The sequence below is a fragment of the Haematobia irritans genome, chromosome 5 (assembly GCF_050003625.1).
Source record: "Haematobia irritans isolate KBUSLIRL chromosome 5, ASM5000362v1, whole genome shotgun sequence".
Classification (NCBI taxonomy): Eukaryota; Metazoa; Arthropoda; class Insecta; order Diptera; family Muscidae; genus Haematobia; species Haematobia irritans.
Genome location: NC_134401.1, coordinates 175,393,652 through 175,419,083, shown reverse-complemented (window position 1 = coordinate 175,419,083; position 25,432 = coordinate 175,393,652). Strand labels below are relative to the sequence as shown.

Sequence of the window (25,432 nt, the reverse complement as noted above, 5' to 3'; positions counted from 1 at the left end):
CTTGGATGACGCACAGTGGTATAAGATCTAAAAAAGTGAAATAAGTCAATCAGATTTTAAATAATACACCGATAAAAATGTAACGAAATTTTTTCAATAAAAGTCTTTTGAGTTTTAAAAAATATTTATTTAAAATTTTAATAGATTCAACGAATTTTTTAATTGATACAAAAATCAATCACAAAAATTAATATGTAGTATCAATTAATTTTTTAAGTTATACTATCATTTCTGCGATTAAAGACATTTCAATTAAAAATTAATTGGATCAATTAATTTCGTGATCGAAGACAAAAATATTTTTTATGTGTACTTAGCTTAATTGTTTTTATTTGATTTGATTAACATGATACTTGACATCTAGGGACCAATTGCTGGACCACTCCCCAACGGATCATCTAACAAACATTGTAGAATTCATCTTTTTTAACCTTGTTTTCCTTTCCAAACAATTTGTCGTAAAAGCCATTTTCATGGAGCTCTGTTAGTCTTTAACTAAATTGCTGGTATTTTCTTTATCAGTAACTTTATCTGAAAATGTTTCATATAAATTCCTAACTGTCATATAAATAAAGGGTGATTCTTTTGAGGTTAGGATTTTCATGCATTAGTATTTGACAGATCACGTGGGATTTCAGACATGGTGTCAAAGAGAAAGATGCTCAGTATGCTTTGACATTTCATCATGAATAGACTTACTAACGAGCCACAACGTCGAATTTTCAGTGAATGGGCCCTAGAAAAGTTGGCAGAAAATCCGCTTTTTTATCGACAAATTTTGTTCAGCGATGAGGCTCATTTCTGGTTGAATGGCTACGTAAATAAGCAAAATTGCCGCATTTGGAGTGAAGAGCAACCAGAAGCCGTTCAAGAACTGCCCATGCATCCCGAAAAATGCACTGTTTGGTGTGGTTTGTACGCTGGTGGAATCATTGGACCGTATTTTTTAAAAGATGCTGTTGGACGCAACGTTACGGTGAATGGCGATCGCTATCGTTCGATGCTAACAAACTTTTTGTTGCCAAAAATGGAAGAACTGAACTTGGTTGACATGTGGTTTCAACAAGATGGCGCTACATGCCACACAGCTCGCGATTCTATGGCCATTTTGAGGGAAAACTTCGGAGAACAATTCATCTCAAGAAATGGACCGGTAAGTTGGCCACCAAGATCATGCGATTTGACGCCTTTAGACTATATTTTGTGGGGCTACGTCAAGTCTAAAGTCTACAGAAATAAGCCAGCAACTATTCCAGCTTTGGAAGACAACATTTCCGAAGAAATTCGGGCTATTCCGGCCGAAATGCTCGAAAAAGTTGCCCAAAATTGGACTTTCCGAATGGACCACCTAAGACGCAGCCGCGGTCAACATTTAAATGAAATTATCTTCAAAAAGTAAATGTCATGGACCAATCTAACGTTTCAAATAAAGAACCGATGAGATTTTGCAAATTTTATGCGTTTTTTTTTTAAAAAAAGTTATCAAGCTCTTAACAAATCACATCATGACAACACAGCAAAAACTATTTAGTTTTGTGTAGGGTGACCTATTGACTTTTTAAAATCTCTGTAACTTTTTTGTTTATGAATATAATTAAATACTTCAAAAGCACAAGTTTCATATTTTGTTAAGATCTTTATAATGGTTATTAGAAGTGGGCGTCATAGGGGTATACGAAGCGAAATAAAAAAATTAAAAATCAAATTTGACGTTGGAGTCAAAAATGACCAATGCACGAAATATAGCCCCTGATCAACCACGAACAACGATATGCGTTTCTTTTCGATCGGACTTCAAATGACGACATAGCACAATAAATTGTATTTCGGGGGGTCGTAGGGTGCACGGAAAAAAAAGTTTTGGTGTTCTGAAATTGTCTTCGAATATGCTACAAAACTGGGGGGTGACCGCATCAACTTTTTTTTTCCTTTAGGCCGTGACCCTATCTAATGATCACCTAAACGTGTTTCAAGAGCACCATGTTACTTTTTCATGGGAAGCTTGTGTAACATAGCATTAACGAAGCTTCATGAAAATGGCGGTAAAACTTTCATTGGATTAATTTGTCTTTTTGTTTGCGGTAATTAGAGTATCACCCAGTAAAAATCTCTAATATAAATGTACTAGAGGTGTGCTCGTGACACGCGTGAATCGTGAACAAAATTCGAAGCAATTCTAGTGAATAAGTAAGTTTGAGTGAAAAATAAAATGGATTCGTGAATATGCGTAAATAAAATTATTGCAAATTCACCATACTCATTCTTGCTAATCTCTGCTGGCTGGCGAAACATATTCTAATTTAGCTATTTTAGTTCTTTAAAAATGTCACTAGTATCGTGAACTTGTGTGCGCGTGATTCTTTAACAGTTGTTCGTGCCTAATGAAGCATTTTCTCTCGTGGAAGTGTGTGAGTAAAATTTCACTCACGTGCACACCTCTAACATGTACTTTATATTGAAACTTATTTTTATTTTCTGTTCGCTTGTTGAGCGCATGAAGGAATTTATGATTTGGGAGCAAAAGTATTTTGCATCCGTCAGAGGAGTAATTTACGAACAGATGTAAAATTAATCTTTTCACCTAATTTGCCCTACATCTTAAGATATATTCGGCACACAAATATTTCCCAGATGCTATGAAGCTATTTTTTACAATTCACAATTTAATTAGAATTCTATAAATAGGATAAAATTTGCTTGCGGTACATTGCAAATTCGTTTTAGATAAATGTATTCATGATTTCAATTGCTAAATAGAGTAAAAGAATTAATGGAGTCTTGTGCACACAAGGGATATATTGTATTCTAGTACAAGTAGTAAATACAATGCTGTATGTATATTTTACAAACCTCTGTTTGCAATCTTTAAATTAAAAATTTTAAGTGTAATTTCCAATCTTGAGTATAAAAAAACTTAAAAGTTTATGCAATTTAAAAATATATAACTATTTCTATTCATTTAACATTTGTTAAAATTTCAAGTTTCAGTTGATTTCCAAAATATCTTAAGTCGAATTGTAGCGTTTTTTGATAAATTCGAATAGTATCATAGGATAGTATAAAATTTTTTTCTTTTAGATTACGGTAATCTAAAAGGAAAAGTGAGAAGTGTAATTTGTAATAAATATTTACGGCCATTTTCATGTAGCTCCGTTAGGTTTTAACTGCCAGTTAACAGAAAGTAATTTGCTAATATCTTTCTCTGGTTAACTTAAACTGAAAAATTTTCATCAGTTAAGTTCCTAATTGGTATATGGAATACATAACCATGATGACAGATATGTCCATAGTACGGTTTAAAAGTTCGTTAGCTAACGAAGCACTAACAGAGCTTCATGAAAATAGGGGTTAGTGTCACTTTTTATCATAAAGATAAATGACAAAGAATAACATTTGCATCACATTTTTATGTAATATTTTCCAAGTATTATGCCTGCCTTAAGGTCGGTACTAAGTTCGTATTTCACAGATGAAAGTAAACAAATTGTTAACGGTTACTTTTCTTCACTATATTAAGGGCCAGAGTCACTGAACTGGCTCTGGCCCTTAACCAAAAATCACTTTCCCTTGATTTTATTAAGGTTAAAGTATCAGCCCGATTTATTTTCAGGCTCACATAGACCATATCAGTCCATTGTGATATGTTAAAGTGGCAGCCCAAAGGCCTATCTTTGTAATTCATTAATCAAAGGATAAAAGTTTTATTTACTTCCACAAATTCTAGTATTGGGTGAAAGTCTTTTTTTGCCGATGCTTTTCTTTTTAATTTTTATAGAAACCTAGTTTGAGTTGGTTATGAGGATATACACATATTCAGATAAGCAGATGAGTGCACGAATGTATTTAAGTTTATTTTGCCTTCATGGTTGATATGCAATTGATGATTCTGAAAAGTCTCAACTGATAATGGTTTCTGAGCGCGTCCTTCCTAAATACACTATCAGAATGATTTGTAGCGAGTGGTGTTAAGGTAGACATCTGCATTGATGTGTGATTTTACCCGTAATGATTTAATCATCAAGGCAATCGTATGGATTGCAACAACGGTTCTTTGTACTTTAAGATGCTTTTATTCCAAATCATATATGAATGAAATTCAGTGATTATTGCTCTATACAGAAATAAAATTGTCAAGAACCAAAAATTTTATAGCTGCGTTTATTGTTTTGGTTCTGATTGCAAAAAGTTAACATCGATGGCCTTTTTAAGAAATAGACAAAAATAAATCTGAAAATATTAAGAGTTTAATCGTCATTCCTCAAGCTAAAATAGTTTTGCCATGTACTATTGCCCCACTGCAAGAAGATGATTGAAATTACAGACTTATTCAACCAAGTAAGAAATGAGTTATAGTCGAGGTCTTTAGCATCACCCATCTATTTTTCTATGTCATCTTTAACATCAAGGGAAGCCATAAAACACAACCCTTCCATGTAGTGAGTGAAAAATTGTTTTAGTACTTGTTCTCTTAAAAATGAAGAAAACCAAAAAGTAACACATTTATTTGTAGTAAATTTCTACGTTGGTTTTGTGATAAGTATATAAGTATATTTTTATAGAAATCGCAGTTACAGATTTATATAAAAATAATAAATCTGTATAATAATATAAGGGAGTTCATTTGAAATGTTAAATGTTTGTATATCAAATTAATTAGCTACTAAAAATATTTGATATATATATTTGCCAACCCGAAAGTTTAAACATTTTGAATGGGCGTCCTACCCCTTGACATTTTTATTTGCTATTCATAGCTGCGCATAAATAAGAGGCTACTCATTTTGTAATCTTTTAAATTTAATCTTTACATTTTCAACAAAGATACTTAATTTCCAAAAATTAGTGGCATCTAGGCATAAATAGTACGATTCAAAGTTATGTGATTATATTTTGAATATATTTCATATTAACCGTGAATGTATATTATATATAAATATAGATTCTTGAAGACACATATGTATGTATGTATTTGTTGGTGTGTTATGTCTTATCCGTCCATTCATTATTATTTTTTGAACACCTATGTGGACCTACATCCATAAGCGTAGGAAGGCCTCTGGGGAGGGGGCTTAGACCCCCCCAGAAAAATTTTAGCCCCCCCCAGAATTTGAAAACCTATTTACGATTTGTTATTGCTTTTATATAATATTAAACAAGTAAATAAAACCGCACAAAGTTCCAATAAAGAATTTCATATCTTTAGCACAAAGTTCCGCTAAAGAATTTTCATTTCAATTGCCGATGGCAATATATAGCTTTATTTTTTTATAAGTGAATTTTAATTTTATTTATTATAAGTGAATGTTTGAAGTCTGATATTTATGAAATAAAACTTTGGTTGAACTTATGATTTAAGTTCCTAAATTTATGTTTAGTTTAATAACTAAAGCACCTTTATTAATTTGTTTAGTCAGAGTTTTAGTCGATTTAATTACAAAAATTGTAATTGATATTACAACTATTCTTTTATAAATGAATATCTTAATAACGGTGCAAAAGAACGGAATCGCCAAAAAAGTTATGAACCTGTTCTTTTTGTGTCCGGAAGTGATGCAAAATTGGCGCAGAAGCGATGAATTTAAAATGGACATGTCATAGGACGGATGCCCACCATTTCACCAACCGCTGCACTGAATTTGCATTACTTCTTAAGGTGTGATCCGAATTCAGTGTTTTGAATGTGAATTAAAAAATTCAAATTTATATTTTCCCAAATAAATAATGGGAAATGGGAACGTTTGACCTAAACTGTTTTCAAAACTTCGCAATTTTTCCAGAATGGAATTAGATTTTTTTCGACATCATTTAAATAATTTTTGTCATTTTATTAATTCTACTTTTTTTATCCTATTTGAAACCAAAAATACCCATTAAGAATATAAAAAACGAGTTATAAAAATTGGGTTAAAATAATGAACTTCCTTGTGAGGAAGTGCTTTTAAAGTTATGCCTTTATAACAACTCCCAATTTTTTTGCTGGGAAAAAGTGTGGAACTATATTTAGTTTCTTTATTATAAATTAGTTGTCTAGTTATGATCAAGTCTGATTTTTATTTAGTTTTATAAAATAAAACAGTAATTGAACCTATAACCATTAATTTTTAGCTAGGGGGGCTATAGCCCCCCCTAGGAAAATTGTCTAGCTACGCTAATGCCTACATCAGAGTTCGAACAGATGATCACAATGTTTATACATATATCAATATACCTATAATTTTTATTATCTATTTATTGACATCTTTATTATAGTTACAAATTATAATAAATCTATAAAACAAAAAGTATTAGCAACTAAGGCTATCGCCTTAAATTTAATAAGGTATCCCTATACATAATATATCCAAATGCCAAGGTCAGAGAAGAATATTTTACGGACCATTCAAGCAGAGAAATATGTTACCATATTTAATGTTTATGTTGAAAAATTTCGGCGGTCTTAGAAATTTTCCCAAAGTTAGTAAGAATAAACTACTGTATGGTTAAAATGGTCATGATTTGGCGGGAACGATTTTGTTCTTTACTTTCAGTTCATTTTTTGTTCTATGAGAGGGTGTAATTTCATGAGTAGTCAATTTTATTTGCTATTAAACACTCAAAAAAAAATTTACTTGGATGCAAAGATTTTGACCTTCCCTTAAGGATTTTGGTATTGATTCCGAGCCAAAGATGCGGCTTCTTTAAAATAAAGAACTTTTTTAGTGACCTATCTGGCTTTAAATCTAGGACCAATGAAATTAAAATTAGGATACAAATCTCATTTATCAAATTTTCATTCTCTTTTCGTGGTTTTAATTATAAAGGTACTCACGTACAAACAAATGCCAGTTTAAAAATCCAAATTATATAGTATTGATATTAATGAGCTTAAATTTTGTTTTATAATTAAGTGTCAAACCAATGTAAAACTTTTGTAATCAATTTTGGCCTTATTTGAGCTTCAGATTATAATTATAAATAAAGTGAAATGACATGAAATTATAACGGATACTTCAAAGCAAAATAAGTCTTAGCCTATATTTGAAGCATTTACAAAATTTGTGTCCTAAATGTAATGAAAAAAAATGAAAAATATATATATATATATATATATATATATATATATATATATATATATATATATATATATATATATATATATATATATATATATATATATATATATATATATATATATATATATATATATATATATATATATATATATATATATATATATACAACCTAAATTTTAGGTTGCGAAATTTACAAAATATGAAAATTCTTCTTTCAGTGTATAATCCTCCAGCGAAAATCTCTCTTCCTTAGCGATAATACAGTTATCACAATTGATAGTAACTATTACTTTCGTTTTTATACTAAAAGTAACTATTTCTTACACTCATTTAAAAAAATTGTGCAAAAACTGAGTACACGAAAAAAAAATAATTCTTTCCTCTCAAACGAAATTTTAAACAAACAAAGTTCGTTTCTCATTTGATTGTCGCTGTAAGGAAGCTTATTTGGATGAAAAGTATATTCTTTTTGGTATAAACGTTTATTCTTTTCCAGAATGTAAAAACAATTTCATAAATCTAACTCAAAAAAACAATCTTTTCTGACTAATTGCATTTTCCCTCACATCTTTCTCACTCAACGAGGTTTTTTAGTTCTTAGCACCTTTTTCTGTAATACAAACAATGTAGAAGAAATTATTATCGCCTGGACGAAAAATCGAACCGCGGATCATGCAATTTGTAAGCAAACACACTATCCACTAAGCTATGTTGCTGTTATTGTCATCAATAGACAATTATCCATATAAGTTATATTTATATAGCATAGATTGCTATATAAACTTTATTTAAGAGAAATATACATTTAGTTGGGCACCGTGGAGCAGTGGTAGCTACGTCCCCCTTGCATGTCAAGGGTCGTGGGTTCTATCCCTGCTTCGACCGAACACCAAAAAGTTTTTTTTGTTTTTTTTACATATGTTCCAGATATGTTCGGAAGATTCCGAAAAGATGTTCAGCATCTTACTATATTAAATTTTACTAACTGTAAAATGTGTCTTACTAAAGATTTAAATTCAGAAAAGAACAGTGCTTGATATAAACGAAATGGACTGTGTTGTTGGTTCAAAAATATTTTTTTTTTTTGTATTGAAAAAATAAAAATTTTGTAACAAACAAATTTTTTTGGTGATAAAAGTTTAAAATTTTCGAAGCAATTCAAAAAACTCTAACAAAAGAAAAAACGTTTTCGGTACATGTTTTCCAAACGTTTTTTGTTTTCGTGTAGAACTTTTCTTTAAAGCCCGGTACACACAAAAAAAAAATCACGAAAATTTTTCCAATTAAAATTTTAATTGAGTTTTAAAAAATATTCAATTAAAAATTTAATTGATTCAACAAATTTTTTTAATTGAAACAAAAATCAATCACAAAAATAATAGTACCAATTAATTTTTTAATTGGATCAATTAACTTTTTAATTGACCTTCAATTAATTTTTTAATTGATACTATCATTTCTGTGATTGAAGATATTTCAATTAAAAATTAATTGGATCAATTAATTTCGTGATTGAATCAGAAAAAAATTTTTTTGTGTGTATGCAGCTCTAGTGAAAACTCCTATTACATGCCAATATGGCAGTTTTGCATTGTATTTCTTATGGGAATTCAAAGGAGCCAATGCATTTCTTATGGGAAGCAGAAATTCCGCTAGAGGTGCATATCGGGTCTAAAGGTACAGATTCAACAACATAGCTCTAAAATTTCTTTCAAAGAAATCTCCAATGAACAAAATCGTACAAACCCGTTACATGAAAGAAATGTGCCTTTCACATATATTTTTAGAAATCTTTGGAGACAATATTTTCTTCGGTGTATCCATCTTAATTTAAATCGTTTTAACTCAATGGAATTTTAACAATTTTCAGAGTTGATTTTGATTCAACATTGCATTGTGAGATCGTATTCAAAAAAAAATGATTTAACATTTCTCTTAATTCGGTAACCCCTGGGAAATGAAGAGTGTACAATCAGTTTATGTTGGATATGGCCTTTGTTTCAAACAATGATGGCGTTAATCATCCAATTTTCTCCCCCTTTGATTGATAGACGCAAACATTGGGATATTTGTTGTTTGTCATTTGCTTTTGTTCTGGATAATACGAAATTTTGGAAATTAATCAATCGCGACCCATATGCACACATCCATAACAGAGGGTTAACGGACAAAACAATTTCAAAAGTTATTCATGCGTTGGGTCCCAAAGCGAAAACTTATCCCTCTCTTTCTTTTCATCTTAATTATTATCAGTAGTGTGGTTCACATAGGCAGAATCCAAACACAAAGCTTTGTTTACACTTTCCATTTCGATGGTGGTGATGCCGATGATGACAAGGAAATCGGAAACAATTAAAATGCATATATAAACACATGTTTACTCAGTAAAAAAACACACAAAATCTATAGTTAAACTTATGCTGAATTTATATATATTTTTTCGCACTAAATGTGGGTAAAAAAAAATTAAGGACCGTACCAATAAATTCAATGTAAACTTAAAAAACAAACAGAAAAAAATCTTACAATCTCTAAAAATGGTCAGAATATTCTACGGCATAGTAATATGGTCATAATGTGACGCAATAATTGTTGTTCTTCTAGTCGCTAGTACCAACCATGGGCACTACTGTAGTTAGCATCTCTTCCCTGTGTTCGAAGGGACGTAGGTTCAATTGCAGTTTCGAATGAACGAACATAATTGTTGTTGACGTTCCCGAGTGTATCAGTCAGGACTGAATAGTTTAAGTGCACTGAAAAAACAGTGAAGCCATCAGGAAGAAAAATGTTTGTTAATTTTAGAAAATTTCGATTATTTTTAGAAATTCTTAAGTAAACAGTATTACAAACGCTGACATCACGCCGATATCACAAAAATAAGTAAATATTTTTCGACAAATTCAAGAAAATTTATTAGACTTAATTAATTTTTTGCACGTGTTGAAGAAAATTTTATAGTTTGAACGAAAAAATTGGAGTTCAAACTTGCAAGAATGTCTGCAAGAATGTAGTGCCATACGAAGTTCAAGCGGGGCGCATTATTGGTAAAATTTACAAATTTTAAGAAATTCTAAACTATTTTGTGGGAGACACGAATTTAGTTAATCTTTATGCTTACTTTGTTTACATTTTTTTCCTCTGTTTTAGTTAATTTAACTAACGTACGCAACAAAATATTAAAGTCATGGAAGCTTTCCTAAAACCTAATAGTTCCATGAACTAAAAGAGAGTTAAAATAATATATAGGATTCACTTTTTTTTGAGTGTGAGCCTCAAATATCGGGCTGCCAATACAACTAACCCAACTTTATACAAAAATGTTCATCATATTTTTTCACATACTTCTTTTTGAGAAGTCTTAGAAAATACGCTATTTGTCGATTAAATGTCGAAAAAAAAAAAAATAGAAAGCCAATAAAAAACAATGAAAATAAAAAGCTTACCCTACACCCAGAAAAAAGGAGCTCTAATGCCAACTGAACTTTATTTTAGTTCATGAAGATTAGTTGATTTCAGTTAAATTTTGCACAATATGAGTAAATGTTCCTTATTTGAATAATTTTTTGCTAACTTTAATGAGGTGAACTAAAAATAAGAAAAAAAGTTGTTTACAAATATAGTGCACAATTTTACTAAAAAATAAAATAGTTCATATTTTCCTAAAATGGCAGAAGTTTGCTTAAATTGAGTTCATAAGTCTCTCAAATTACTAAATTTTACTAAAATTGTACCTGTCATGAACTTCGTATAGCGCTAAAGACATTTTAACAATTTTTAAATCCAATTTTTTCTTTCAACATATGAAATTTTCTTCAACAAGAGAAAAAAATTAATTATTTTTCATAAATTTTCTTCAATTTGACAAAAATTATTAACTTATTTGTAACATGTTGCAATTAGGAAACTATTTTAGTTAAAATTTTCTAAAATAAACTTACATTTTCTTCCACGGTGGGTTCACTTTTTTTGGGTGTAGTAGAGATTTGAACCGGTGCGTTCAAATCAAATCACCGCCGATTGAACTGGCGTTTATATTCATAATAAAGGAATACTTAAAATAAAGGTGGGATCGAAAAAGTTTTTAAAGTTACAAAAATATGAAAATTAAAGGTTAATAAAAAATAATAATTGGGAAAAACGTTTTTGTAGTTTTTTTTTTGTTTCATTCAAATGAACTTTCAAGATATATCTTCTAAAACAATGCAAAGAAAACGGAACTCATTGAAGATGTCTAGTTCCGGATCACAATTTGGGGAGACAAACTACTTTTTGGAAGCTCTTTTTGCTGGCTTTTAAGTAGCGAGTTCAGTACAACGCATTAGAGAAATTAAAATAAAATGTAATACAATTTACCAAAATTTTCGCATGAAGTAGATTATTTTCACATAAGACAGTTGACTTTTTTTCAGTGTAAAGATACTAGAAAATACATTGATGCGAGTACAGTGGGATGATAAAACTGAATATCGGATAATAAATTATTCACCATTGTTTTTATATAATTCTTTAAAAAAGTCTTAAGATTATCTCTGTGTAATAGAGATGTTCAGTGGTGCATACACGCAAAAAAATAATTCTTTCCTCCCAAACGAAATTTTAGACAAACAAAGTTCGTTTCTCATTTGCTTTTCGCTGTAAGGAAGTGTATTTGGAAGAAAAGTATATAATTTTTGTGATAAACGTTTATTCTTTTCCAGGATGTAAAAACAATTTCATAAAGACTAGCTAAAAAAAAACATTATTTTCTTGCTAATTGCATTGTCCCTCACATCTTTCTCACATCCACGAGGATTTTTAGTTCTTAACACCTTTTCCTGTAATACCAACAATGTAGAAGAAATTATACGATTTTATAAATTTTTAAAAATTTTTTTTTACCTTTCGCCTGGACGGAGAATCGAACCGCGGACCATGCACATTGTAAGCCAACACACTAACCACTGAGCTATGTACCTGTTATGGTCATCAATAGATAAATATCCATATAAGTTATATTTATATAGCATAGCTTGCGGCGCCCACGAACCGAATAAACAAAGTTTATTTAACAGAAACAAACATTTAGTTTGGCACCGTGGAGCAGTGGTAGCTACGTCCGACTCTCATGCCAAGGGTCGTGGGTTCGATCCCTGCTTCGGCCAAAGTTTTTTTTTTGCTTTTGTTTTTTTTTTACATATATTCCAGATATATGCGGAAGATTCCGAAAAAATGTTCAACATTACATTGTACTATATTAAATGTTGAACTGTAAAATGTGTCTTATTAAAGACCTAAAGTCAGAAAAGAACAGTGTTTGATATAAACGAAATGGACTATGTTGTTATTTCAAAAATAACTTTTTTTATTGAAAAAATAAAAAATTTGTAACAAACGATTTTTTTTGGTGATAAAAGTTTAAAATTTTCGAAGCAATTCAAAAAACTCTAACAAAAGAAAAACGTTTTCGGCACACGTTTTCCAAACGTTTTTTTTCTTTGCGCGTACTAACGATCATGTTTTCTATTCCAGTATCGGCCTAATACAGAGTTTTTCAATAGGGGCTTGTCTCTACAGTGATCAATTTTTGTCTATTTTCGTTTAGCACCGATTCCATGTTAAGCTCAAAATCTATGATATTACTTACGTAATTTTTATTCGACGTAATTTGGTATACTTTTCTGTAGAACATGCGGCTTGTGATTGTTTTGAAACACAACAAAATGATTCTTCGAATGTCAAATCAAGGCTCTTCAAAATTGTCTTTAATAACATTTAAGAAATATTCACAAAAAGCAAATGGAACCAAAAAATAAAATAAAAAATCCATCATTTTAATAATTATCTACGGTATTGTTACGGCAATATTTAATTTTTATATTAGTATTGTTACCGCAATATTTCATTTTTACATTAGAACATTGAAGTTGAAGCGTTTTTGCGGGTTGGACCGGTTATGCTAATTTTTTTTTTTTTAACCGCCCACCGACTTTTAAAAACACCGTTTTTATCACTCTACTCCTATCACTGATTCTAGCGACATTTATGAGTATTTTAAAGCTTCTCCCAGTGGTTTAGCTCGCAGTTAGGACATAAGTTAGATAAAAAACAGTGGACACACAGTATTAAAATAAACATAGATCCTGACTGCACTCCTTGATAAAAGAGAAGTTCACCAAGTGGTAATACAACAGGCTAAAATAAATTATAGTTAACATAAATGCAACCTTTTACAAATCAAATAAAAGTTTTTTCAAATCAATGCTAATTTTGCGATTTGTTTTTCGCTGGATCTAGGATCCCAATTTCAAGTTTTTATTTATGGTATCGATTGAACAATTAAATTAAAATGAAAAAAATTGGTTTGGTATAGGAGTAATATCGTTTTGTTGAAATCGGTATACTTCCATTAAACGTGGTTCAGTTTTTATTTACACAGACGACATTTATTTTCAGCGTATTTTACATAATTGCTGCGGAAATTTAAGCTTGGAGATAACAGTTAGATACACCGAAAAAAAAGTTTACTATTTTTTATGAAAAATGAACTAACCCATAGTAAGAATGACCATGATTTGGCGCCAAAGATTTTTTTCATCTAGATAAGTTCGTGATTTTCTTATAAATTTGTTCATGTATTGCATCGTATTTTAGTTCATTATTACTATGCTGTGGGAAGAATATAGTTAAACTAATTCAAAATATTCCTGCTATCCGGAAAAATGAACAATTTTTTGGGAAACTTGTATTAAGAAATTGGTTTGAAATAAACTGTTTGTCGGTATAATTTTCAAAAAAGTAGAGAAATTGAGGAATCAAAGGTACAACAAGCATGTATACAACTAAGAAATTTTTAGTACAAAACAAGTCAATTTTCTATAACCACCAGTATTTTATTCCAAAAAATTATTATTATATTACAAAAAACTATGGGTTATGATATACAATAAAGGAAATATTTTTATTCGTACGTTGGATGCAGTTACTTGTCGGTAGTTAGTAATTGCTTATTCAAAAGAGTAATATTCAATGTTATTAGGACTAACTAATTAATTTAAATTTCCATGTTTTCTATCCATATGAAAGATATATGCGGCATAAGTTGCTATATTCATTGAATTGTTGTCCAATTTCATCGATTTTGGCTAACTTTTGTTGGGCGGATTTGTCTTATAAGCATCTGAAATTGCAAAGTTATACAAAATATAAGAAAAATATTATCGAATTCTATTGTTCATATTTTTAACTTACGGCTTTCAAGAGTATTTTCTAGAGCCAATAAAGATGTCAGCTTAGTTAGCATTAAACAGTAAGAATACTCCAAAAAATTACCATTACAAGGCCTGTCTACCTGCAAATAAAAATAATTATTTTTAATAAATTGAAATTTTGGTTTTATTAAAAACGGACAAAATACCGTTTATAGAAAAACTTACCACATTGAAAAATTCATCCAGTAGGTACATTATTAGAATCACATCCATGGACTAATGGGGCGTTATTGAAATTATTCTCCGAATATATTTGAAATAAAAAATATTATAAAATTAGACATAATTTCCACTTTTCAGTATAGCATTTAATATTTAAGGTGGATATTAATTTCGAGTTTAGCGGCTAAAATCGAAATTTTCATGATAAGTTTTCTTTAATAATCCATTATAAAAAAATAATCTTTATAAAAAACTTGGTTTGGGCTATTCTCCATCAAGTTTTATGTAAATTTGTATCGAAGACGTTTAGTTTTATACTTTTTTTAGTGATTTTTTTTTTAATTTTAGCGGCTAAACTCGAACTTAGTACTCACCTGTAGGAATTGCTGTAACATAAAAAATATAGATTCAAAAACAATTGTTACATCTCCAACCTGTGATCCAGATGTAGAATAAATATAAATCATCCTATTACCACTCATGTTGTATATTTTTTATGTAAATCAATTAAAAATCCGCACTAATTTTAAACTATTAAGAGAAATATACAGTTCCTTAATCTGTTATTTGTTTTTTATCAATAAAAAGCGTTTTTGATTACTCTAACATCACATCATTCACTTCTCAGTTTCTAAAATATATTTTCATCAATAAACACCAACACCGCACGTACAATTTTGCAAAATTAAATCCACGTGTGCACTTCATAAATGCATCAACAGAACTGAATGCAGCAATAAAACTCAAAGACACAAATAGTCATAAAGGATACATACCGTAAAGAAAAATAACTCCACACACCGACACACGATCCCTTTCTGATCTCGCTATTGCAAGAAAACAACTCCCACCCGACCAAAGTGCCGAGAAATAGCGAAGGTTCGCTAAAGCGAACATTTTTCGAAATCAATTAACGCGCACATTATTCGAGAAAAGTTCGATAATAGAAAAATTTCGAACGTTCGTTGTTTCGAAGTAATAACGAATATTTTCGGCTTACTTGTTGGTGTTCCGCCATGTTTGTTTTTGACAAAGACAGAGATTAAAAAGTCATTTCAGTTTAAGAAATTGTTAAGTGCGGGTGAAGTGTCTTAGCGAATCTAAAAGAGGTAAGTAATTTATTTATATATCTTTTAAAAAACTACCGGCTTAATAAACTTAAATCACTTTAAATATATATTCCTAAATGTAAATAATTTAAGTATTTTGTTCGCAACACTAATATCAATATTATTTTGTATTATAATTATCTGTATTGTGTTGTAATAAAATAAAAACAAAGTTGAAAATTTTCTTTTACTACACAACTTATAATGGGAACAAAATGGGAATAAAACAGTATAGAAAACCTTCGAAAGCGGAATGATATCGAATACTAAAACGAATTCGAAATAGATTCGTTAACGATCAATTATAGATATCGCGAAACCTTCTTTAACGAATCACTAGCAAGCCTTCGAAAACGAAGAGTTTGCTGGCAGTAACAGCACGACAGACGAACGTTTTTCGACATTTTTTCGAACCATTCTCGATATCGTTTTCGATAGTTTTCTTCGAGGAAAACCCGAGAATATTTCTATATCGAATACGATAACGAACGTTGTGGTCAGGTGGGCTCTCACCACAAAAGATACAAACAACACACAAGGAACATTCCATTGTATCTAGAATCAAAACAACCAACAACAGCATAAATGACGCAATAACAAACACAAACAATCATACGAGATATACACAAAATGTCTCTAAAAACTCCCTCACGTAATGCACTCACATTTTCCAGTAGCACGTTTATTGATTAGTTGGAATTCTATCTATAAGTTAAGGTAAAATATGTACCAAATCTATGAGGAATCTATAAAAAATCATATACACCCGTCAAGGATTATATTAACTACTTTTTATTCTACTTTATTTAAAATGTTCAATGTGAGGAAAAACACTCCAACTTATAATAAAAAGGGAAATAATCTGTAGGAAGCCATCATACGAATCGGTAATGTCGTTAAGTTAATTTTTACTACAAAAATTTTTTTCCATACAAAATTTTTTCTTAGTAAATTGTCCACATTTCGTAGTAAGATTTTTATATTGTCCATGTATTTTTATAATAGAATCAACGATGCATTAACTACTGTGTTGGAAATTTATTTAAGGAAAAATCCTTCCCATTTCTTAGTTAGTGAACTAAAAAACATTTACTGAATTTTTATAAGTTTTCCTTTAGCTAAGTTAATTTTCGTTGTGGTTACGAAAAATGAACTATATTACAGTAAATTTGTTGAACTATGTGAAAGTTACAATGGTCCTTAAATTTACAAGACACTTTTTTTTCTGTGTAGGTTCTTTCTCAATCGCTCGCATAATAAATCGGACTTAGTTTCAATATAGATTTGGGAATATGTTAGTATGATTATGTCGAATGCAAACTTATCTCCGTTGCAGTCAGATTAATGACGCACTCCTCTGCACGCCACGTAAAGTGGAAATGGAATTTGAATTATCGCTTTATAATTATTTTATGATTCTGCGAATTGCTCGCAGCTACTCATTAGATTTCCTATCGCGATACAATTACCGTTGGTGATTATCAGTGAGATTGATTGTGTTTGGCGGTTCTTTTGATGGACATAGTTGCAGAGAGAATACACACAAAGAAAATTTCAGAACAGAAAATTCGTTATAATAACGAAAAATTTCATTGTATTAACGAATTTGTTTCGTTTGCAGACTTTTAACGACACGTTTTGTTAATATAACGAAACTTTTTTTCAGCTTTTTTCAGCGGTGGATTATCCCACCTCAGTAATGCTGGTGACATTTCTGAGGGTTTCAAAGCTCGGCTATAAAAAGGAGGTCCCTTGTCATTGAGCTTAAAGGCAGGTACTCTGTTCGGTTTTCGCGTTGAAACTCCATACAAAACCAAAACATGCGAAAAACTAGCGAAATTTTTTCCATTTGTGGTACTTTGTTTTTTTTTTTTCGAGTTGAAAAACTGACGTAACTCGCGTAGTCAGTATTTTCATAACATGGCGCCATTTGCAATGTGAATTAAGAAATAATTTATTTATTAAACTGATTTTTGTGAATTTATAACACAAAAGTGGATCTGATTATTATTTAAAAATGTAATCTGATGATTGATAAAACAAAGTATAACATGGAGTTGTATTTCCATAATAAACTAGCAACAATATCTAGCCGCTCCCTACTATATGGTAGAATATAAATAATGTACATATATAACATGAAATTTAAACACAAATGTTAACAAAATAAAAGCTTTATTTGGTAAATTATATTTTACAATCGTTTCATTTGTACTGGGCATCGGGATAATAAACACAAAACATAATTTAAACAAAAGAAGGCACAGCAATTGATGTTCCAAAACAAGCATTAGCAGTTCAACCAAGAAGTATAGTACCGAGGTAGCAATGAATGGAATCACAAGAATTAATTGCTATGTTCCAAAAAATAAAATGCAGCACTGTAAAATTAGTTTTTTAATTCCAAAGATATTTGTAAAATAACTTCGCCTGCTTCTTCTTTTTCAAATTATTTATTTTGTATGCGTGTGTATGTAAATCGAGCCACTAGTTGCGTATGTATATGTAATCATTTCGTGACAGTCTGCGATGTTGTCAATACATTTCGACGAAATAAACGCAAAAAAGTCCCAAAATGGCTGTTTTTTCCCCTCAAAATATATTGTCAACACTTCAACACTATCATTTTTCAACGCGAAACAATGATTGAGTGGAACTTTTTTCGCACCAACAAACAGAGTACCGGCCTTAACATGGGATCGGGCAGCACTCAGTGATAAGAGAGAAGTTCACCAATGTGGTATCACAATGGACTGAATAGTCCAGAGCCACATCGTCTGCGTATGTCAACACTTTTATCCTTTCTTTTTCTAGGGAAACCAGAAGGTTGTTTATAGCAACGTTCCAAAGAAGAGGTGATAGAACTCCCCCTCCTCTCCCCTTATTAATTTCTCATTTTATGGAAAATTTTAAATTTAATGTACTTATTTAATTATTTGTACATCACAATTTTGCAATTTGCAGTAAAAGAATTAGCCACACAACACGTAGATTAACGACCAATGTGTCCGTATTGTTAACAATCTTTTTCTTTTCCTATATTTCCAGGATTCCTAGGCATTCGTCCTAGTCACAATGAATTCGAAATATGAAAATATGAAAATTATATACAATCGTAGTAAATTTGGCTGGTATTGGGCGCCAGTGTTTGTTGCCTTCTGGTTCCTTCTGTTTTATTTGATTGTCATACCCAGCTTCCATTATTTTCCCGAAACAATCACAATTGCTGAAGAGTCCAAAAATCCAGGTCGCTTTATTGGGGAGAGGGCAGAGAATACCCTCCTTAGACTTACAAAGATCGGACCGAAAGTAGTTGGCAGTCCAGCCAATGAACATGCAGCCGTAAACTTTCTTCTACTCGAAATATCGAAGATCAAAGAGGAAGCACGCTTGGATTTATATAACATTGATGTGGATGTACAACTTGGTTCTGGAAATTATGTTCTCTGGAAAATGGTGAACTGTTACCAAGTCATACAGAATGTGGTGGTAAAAGTTTCATCAAGAAATTCCAATAGTAATTCATCCCTACTGATCAACAGCCATTTCGACTCAGTGCCTGGTAGTTCGGGTGCTGGGGACGCTGGTATGATGATTGTAATAATGTTGGAAACCATGAGAATCATTACAAAATACGATACCCCCTTGGAACACTCCATTGTGTTCCTTTTTAATGGCGCTGAGGAAAATCCTCTGCAGGGGTCACATGCATTTATAACAAGCCATAAATGGGCAGAAAATGTTAAGTGAGTAATCTGAGGTGGAAATTTGGTTAGATTTAATCTACGTTGTTCCACTCCTCATTCCAGGGCTTTCATCAATTTAGATTCTGCAGGTTCAGGAGGTCGTGAAATTCTTTTCCAGTCCGGACCCGATCATCCATGGTTAATGAAGGTTTGTATGTGACATAGAATTACCTACGTAAACTTAGATATTGATATATATATATATATATATATTCTCAAATTCGCAGTACTATGGAGCACATATTATGCACCCATATGCCTCAACAATTGCCGAAGAGTTGTTCCAGAACGGTTTTATACCTTCAGAAACTGATTTTCGAATTTTTCGTGATTTTGGACACATACCCGGCTTGGATTTGGCCCATACTTTTAACGGCTTTGTTTACCATACAAAATATGACCGTTTCAATGTTATTCCCAGGCGTACATATCAGTTAACCGGAAATAATGTTTTGAATGTGGCAAAGGCTTTAGCAAATGCGCCCGAATTGGAGGATACAGAGGTAAGTCATTGACTATTTATCATTTCTAAATGGAAGAATATATTCATTCAACATAATTTTTTTGGATTTACATAATTACCTATATTGATCGGTTTGTATAATTGACCTACAGTAGGGAGCAAAACCGAGTGCATGTTTTCACTTTTTGCAATATTTATTAAATAGATAATGTCCAGTTAAGCCCCCAAAGATTGCACCGTTGATGACTGGAAATATGTTATATGATCAGATTAAACAAAAATAAACCGCTTTCCATCCGATGCAAAAGAATATTACTGGTAACAATCTCAAAATATTACTGTAATGACCTGGTAACGACAAAGCTTTCTAAAACACAACTTCAAGCGAACCGTTAAACGTGGTGGGGGCCGCTGGTTAAAACTGAATAAATCATGAAAAAGGGAGACTATCTCAATAGTTTGCAATCAAATTTCCCTAACTTTGTGGAGGTTTGCGTCTATCTTGAAGAGCAAATTTTTTTTCAAAAAGACGGCAAATCCAAGCTTACTTACAAAATAGTTAAGAAATGGTAAACATGTATATTGACAATTTTTGGTGTGGTTATTGATGATTACTATAGCCATCGGATTAAAATCAGCTTCCAGGACACTCAAGAAGCAAAATCTGGGGGTTCGATTTATATGTTGTTTATATATAATTATGAAGCGATATGATGCAATTTTGAGCACGGAGTTAGGTTAGGTTAGGTTAGGTGGCAGCCCGATGTATCAGGCTCACTTAGACTATTCAATCCATTGTGATACAACATTGGTGAACTTCTCTCTTATCACTGAGTGCTGTCCGATTCCATGTTAAGCTCAATGACAAGGGACCTCCTTCTTATAGCCGAGTCCGAACGGCGTTCCACATTGCAGTGAAACCACTTAGAGAAGTTTTGAAACCCTCAGAAATGTCACCAGCATTACTGAGGTGGTATAATCCACCGCTGAAAAACTTTTTGGTGTTCGGTCGAAGCAGGAATCGAACTTGTGTATGCAAGGCGGGCATGCTAACCATTGCACCACGGTGGCTCCCATGGCTAACCCATGCACCACGGTGGCACGGAGTTAGAGGGCATACACTGTTATCTTACACCAAATTTCAAATGCATCCGATGAAATTTGCTCCTCCAGGAAGCTCAAGAAATATGGGGAGAGTAACTTCATTTCACTGTTGGGGCCCGTTTGGATTATGAAAATAAACTCTAATAATTCAAATTTTTTAATTTGGATTGGACTTCGTTTTCAAATGGGACATATTTTTGCATGGGAATGGGACTTATTTCCTCCAGGACACTGAAGTATTTAAATTTGGGGGTTCAGTTTGTATGTATAATTATGAATCGATATGGACCAATTTGTGCATCGTAGTTGAATGATAAATACTGACATCACATATCGAATTTCAACAAAATCAGATGACAATTGGGATCTCGGGATCGGCTAATGTGAGGCCTATACACTCTGAGTTTGGTGAGAAAAAAACAATGCGACAAACATGTTACATCCCAGCAAAAAAATTTGGAAGTTCTTCCAAAGGCACAACTTTAAAAGCACTTCTAGAAGATTCACTCCCAATGATGCTCTTTAGAACTTCCACCCAGGAAGTTCTTTTAATAACTTTTTTTGTTTCAAATACATTAAAAACGGAGTAAGCGTTCATAAAATGGTGCAAATCATTTAAATTTTGTCGAAAAAAATGCAAAATTCAATCTGAAAAAAAGCGTTGGAATCCATAAAAAATATAAAAATTATTTATTTTGACAAAATATCACAGAATTTTTTAATTTACATCCAAAACATTGAATTCGGATCACACCTAAAGTAGTGATGCAAATTCAGTGCAACGGCTGTTGAAATGGAGGACTTCCGTCCTATGACAAGCCCATGTTAAATTCATCGCTTCTGCGTCAATTTTGCACCACTTCCGGATACTTCATTACTTTTTAGGCGACGCTTTTTTGCTGGGATGGTCATCATCAGAGAATTGCAACCGGTGCCTTTTTTTCGTATTGAAATCTTACCCACAAATGTCGGTGGCAGTGAGTAAAACACCAATGTCATCTTTTGCATTAATACAAATTCAGGAATACAAAACCACCGCTAGTATATACCAATAATCGTTTCAGTGTTAAACAATCGGCATCGCAGCAATGCTCGGTTAACAAAAAACGTGTGTGGTCGTATTAGAGAATTGAGAGGGTACAAAACTGCTGAGACATGAGGTAACCAATTTGAGTGATTTTTTACTATGTTGTTTTCGGGAGACCAACACTAATAACATACCAACTAGCACCGACAGTGGATGGTTGCGTTGAATATTGGTCATGTTACCAATTGACAATTTAAGATTGCAGATATTGGTGTTTACTAAATACACCGATCGGTTGCGGTAGATCTCATCCATTCTCTATATTGCTAGATTTAACGATCAACATCAAAAGTCGAAAAGTTCACTTCGACCACAGAGGTCCCTTGTTCCTGTTTTCTTATGAGTAGTCTACAGGCCCTTTTGATAGATTGAAAGGGAAATTGGGGTTTCGGCTCGTGATATATTCAATATTCTAACCAAACAACATTTTTGAAAAATTTTGTCAACTCATGTCCTTCGAAAGATGTTCATAAGTTTAGCTTCACTGAAAGTTCTTGTGATCTTGGCAGATGGCAATGAATTCTTCCGTCCTTCCAGAAAATCGATCCAATAACCCAGAGAAGGAATATGATCACCTCAAACCTGTTTCAAGAGCAAAACGTTATTTTTGGACAGAGACCATGTAACATGTTCGTCGCAACCATGTTATTTTCTCGAAAATTATGTATTTGATTTCGGCAACCATGTAGAGAAAATAACATTTTTAAGACAAACATACCCCATGTTCACCGTCCAAAAATAAAATTTTCCTCTTGTAACATGTTTGGGGTGATCATATTCCTTCTCTGCGTGATTCAAGCATGCGTTTGGTTTATCTATTTATATCTCTCATTGCATCTCTTATAGCATTTTACTTTTTTTCGTTGCAGAATCAATCCGAAGGCCACACTGTATTTTACGACATTCTCGGTTGGTTCATTGTTTATTATTCGGAACAGACGGGAGTGATTATAAATATTGTTGTTTGTGTTGCATTCATTCTAACATTGTTGGGCTATATTTGGAATATGGCACATCAGACGGGAATGTTCCGCCGCCGTATATTTACGAAGTTTGGTATCCTATTTGGTATTCAACTAGCTGCCGTAGTCTTGGCAATGGGGGTTACAATACTGATAGCTGTTTTCATAGATGCAGTAGGTTTATCCATGACTTGGTTTTCACGCCCTTGGTTTATATTTGGCTTATATTTCTGTCCAATGTTTTTCGTAATGGGAATATTGCCAGCAATATACCTAAGTCGCACCAAAGAACATGGTCTACCATTGGGTTATGGAATCCAGCTGCTAATGCATGCGCACTGTTTGATATTAACAGTGGTAACAATTCTCATGATTTCATTCGGAATACGATCGGCTTTTGTGATAATGCTGTGCATAGCCTTCTACACGCTGTCGGTGCTATTGAACATTGTAACACTTTTCCACAAGAAGAGTAAGTGATAATATGCCTCTTTACTAGCTTCCTGATGTTAATTTGATGTCTTTTCCTTCTGTTTGTCTTAGATTTCCTTTGGCTTATCCCACATATGCTATGTCAGATTCTGCCATTCTTGTTCTACACGTACATATGCTATGCCTTCTACGTAACATTTGCACCCATGCAAGGTCGTGATGGAGCCAATAGTAATCCTGAATTTTTAATCGGTGGTTTTACGGCTCTAATGTGCATTCTATTTGCTGCATTTCTGGTAATGTCCACAACAAATACAAAGCAATTTCTCCGAAAAAAAATTGTACACTATCGAAACCCTCATTTGTTGTAACAATTGTTTAGTTAGGGTAAAAAAAAATCTTTGGAAACTGTTTTAATTACGGTTGCCATTAAAATTTTGCCCTAGGAAAAAATTAATGTAACAACTAAAAGAATCTTGGATGGTGCCGATACAAATTTAGCTTCCGGAGTTTTTGCCTCTTGCTAAATCTGCAAGGAACCGGATACATTCTGAAAATAACTCTTCTTACAGATTCCGATACTCTGTTTATTCCGCAAGTCGAAAACCATAATTTCGTTATTCGGTGTGATTTGCATCATTTTCATTATATTGGCAGCTACGCCTGTTGGTTTTCCATATATTGAAAAGGAGACACCTCAAAGGTTTTATGCAGTGGTAAGGAAACGTCAGTTTGAGTCCAGTACAATTCCGATTTTAACAAATGCTTTTTGTTTGCCAGCACACAACCCGTACTTTCCATAATGGTGATCCCGCCATGACTGTGAGGAGAGAAGACTCGGGATACTATGTTGTTCCTGTAGATAGACATCCGCATTCAATTGACTACATGTTTGAAAACTCCAATTTAACCAAGGCCAGTCGAAATCCAGATTGTGAAGAGGAGTTACAATGCGGATTTCCAATCTATAGTACTCGATGGTTGGGATGGAAGTAAGGACATGCAATACTCGTATTATGAAAATAAATAATAACTAATATGCGTTCCTTTAGAAAACAAAGTTTCTGGGTACCGGCACCGCAGCCAAATTTGGAGGGTTGGCCAACACTACGAATCGTATCTAAAGAAATGTCCGATCCAGAGGAGATAGTCTTTGAACTAGAAATATCTGGTCCAAATCATATGAGCATCTTTATACAACCCTTGGAGAATGTCACCTTAGTCGATTGGTCTTTCTCAAAAGTTCCGTTGGAAGAGAATTTTGAGACGCCATATTATGTGTATTTCTCATATGCCATGGACCCATCGCCACTTCGATTTCAGTTAGCATTTAGGGTAAGTTGAAACTTAATTGAGTCCATTGAAAATGTTATCTAAACTATTTCTCTGTAACACACAGCACCAGGACTCTGAGTGGTCTGGTTCAACATTCGACATTGCTGTAATTGGCCATAAAGTCTACGACGACATCACAATCACAGAAGATTTTAGAGAGTTTGTTGCAAGTTTCCCTGCCTGGGCTCATGTCAGTTCATGGACAGGTTCCTATGAGTCCTGGAGATTGTGATTTCGGATTTTCTTAAACTATAGCCTAAGCCATTTACTATAGAGATTATTGTCAATAATCCAAATGAACAAATTGTTTTAAAACAACAACGAAAAGATCATAATTTTAAGTATATATTGCAATAGATAACTATTTATTCCGGTACGATATACATGTGTATGTATGTATGATTGTCCATGTATGTATGTAGCCATTTAAGATGATGATTAATAAGCCCAAAGAAATGTTTAAACACGTCTCGTGTAAAAAATAAAAATTTTGTATTTTACAGTAATGAGAATTGCTTATGTAGTTTGATTTCAAATGGCATACTCTTGGCGATTACGTTACGATATGCGTTTTATTAGACACAGAAGAAATGTTTACTAAAATAACATACACAGTCTCACACAAGTTTACATACGTTAAAGAATTTATTTAGAAAATATGCAAGTATATCCATTGGTTTTAGTAAATTAATTTGAAAAACAAAGTATTTGTTAATTTTCAAGAAGATTTTTT

At 32.2% G+C, this 25,432-nt stretch overlaps 1 protein-coding gene and 1 long non-coding RNA gene across 7 annotated transcripts in view; one reads left to right on the top strand and one right to left on the bottom strand.

Moving 5' to 3' along the window:
* Window positions 1-25,211, top strand: part of LOC142240974 (endoplasmic reticulum metallopeptidase 1) — a 69,467-nt gene extending 44,256 nt beyond the window's left edge. For 5 of the 6 annotated variants that reach the window (XM_075312720.1, XM_075312718.1, XM_075312721.1 and 2 more), the window contains exons 2-10: window positions 18,619-19,316; window positions 19,380-19,464; window positions 19,544-19,819; window positions 22,840-23,404; window positions 23,476-23,660; window positions 23,937-24,080; window positions 24,145-24,356; window positions 24,417-24,699; window positions 24,764-25,211. In XM_075312720.1, coding sequence (XP_075168835.1) covers window positions 18,646-19,316; window positions 19,380-19,464; window positions 19,544-19,819; window positions 22,840-23,404; window positions 23,476-23,660; window positions 23,937-24,080; window positions 24,145-24,356; window positions 24,417-24,699; window positions 24,764-24,931 — 2,589 coding nt within the window. In that variant the 5' untranslated portion in view covers window positions 18,619-18,645 and the 3' untranslated portion in view covers window positions 24,932-25,211. Of the gene's footprint in view, window positions 1-15,160; window positions 15,571-18,618; window positions 19,317-19,379; window positions 19,465-19,543; window positions 19,820-22,839; window positions 23,405-23,475; window positions 23,661-23,936; window positions 24,081-24,144; window positions 24,357-24,416; window positions 24,700-24,763 lie in introns of those variants that run through there. The other variant, XM_075312722.1, reaches the window with a different exon arrangement.
* LOC142240977 (uncharacterized) lies at window positions 13,971-14,385 on the bottom strand. Its single transcript, XR_012723445.1, has 2 exons — window positions 14,280-14,385; window positions 13,971-14,208 (listed from the first exon to the last, which is right to left on the bottom strand). It is a non-coding gene; the product is annotated as an uncharacterized LOC142240977 (long non-coding RNA).
* Window positions 25,212-25,432: the final 221 nt, after the last annotated feature.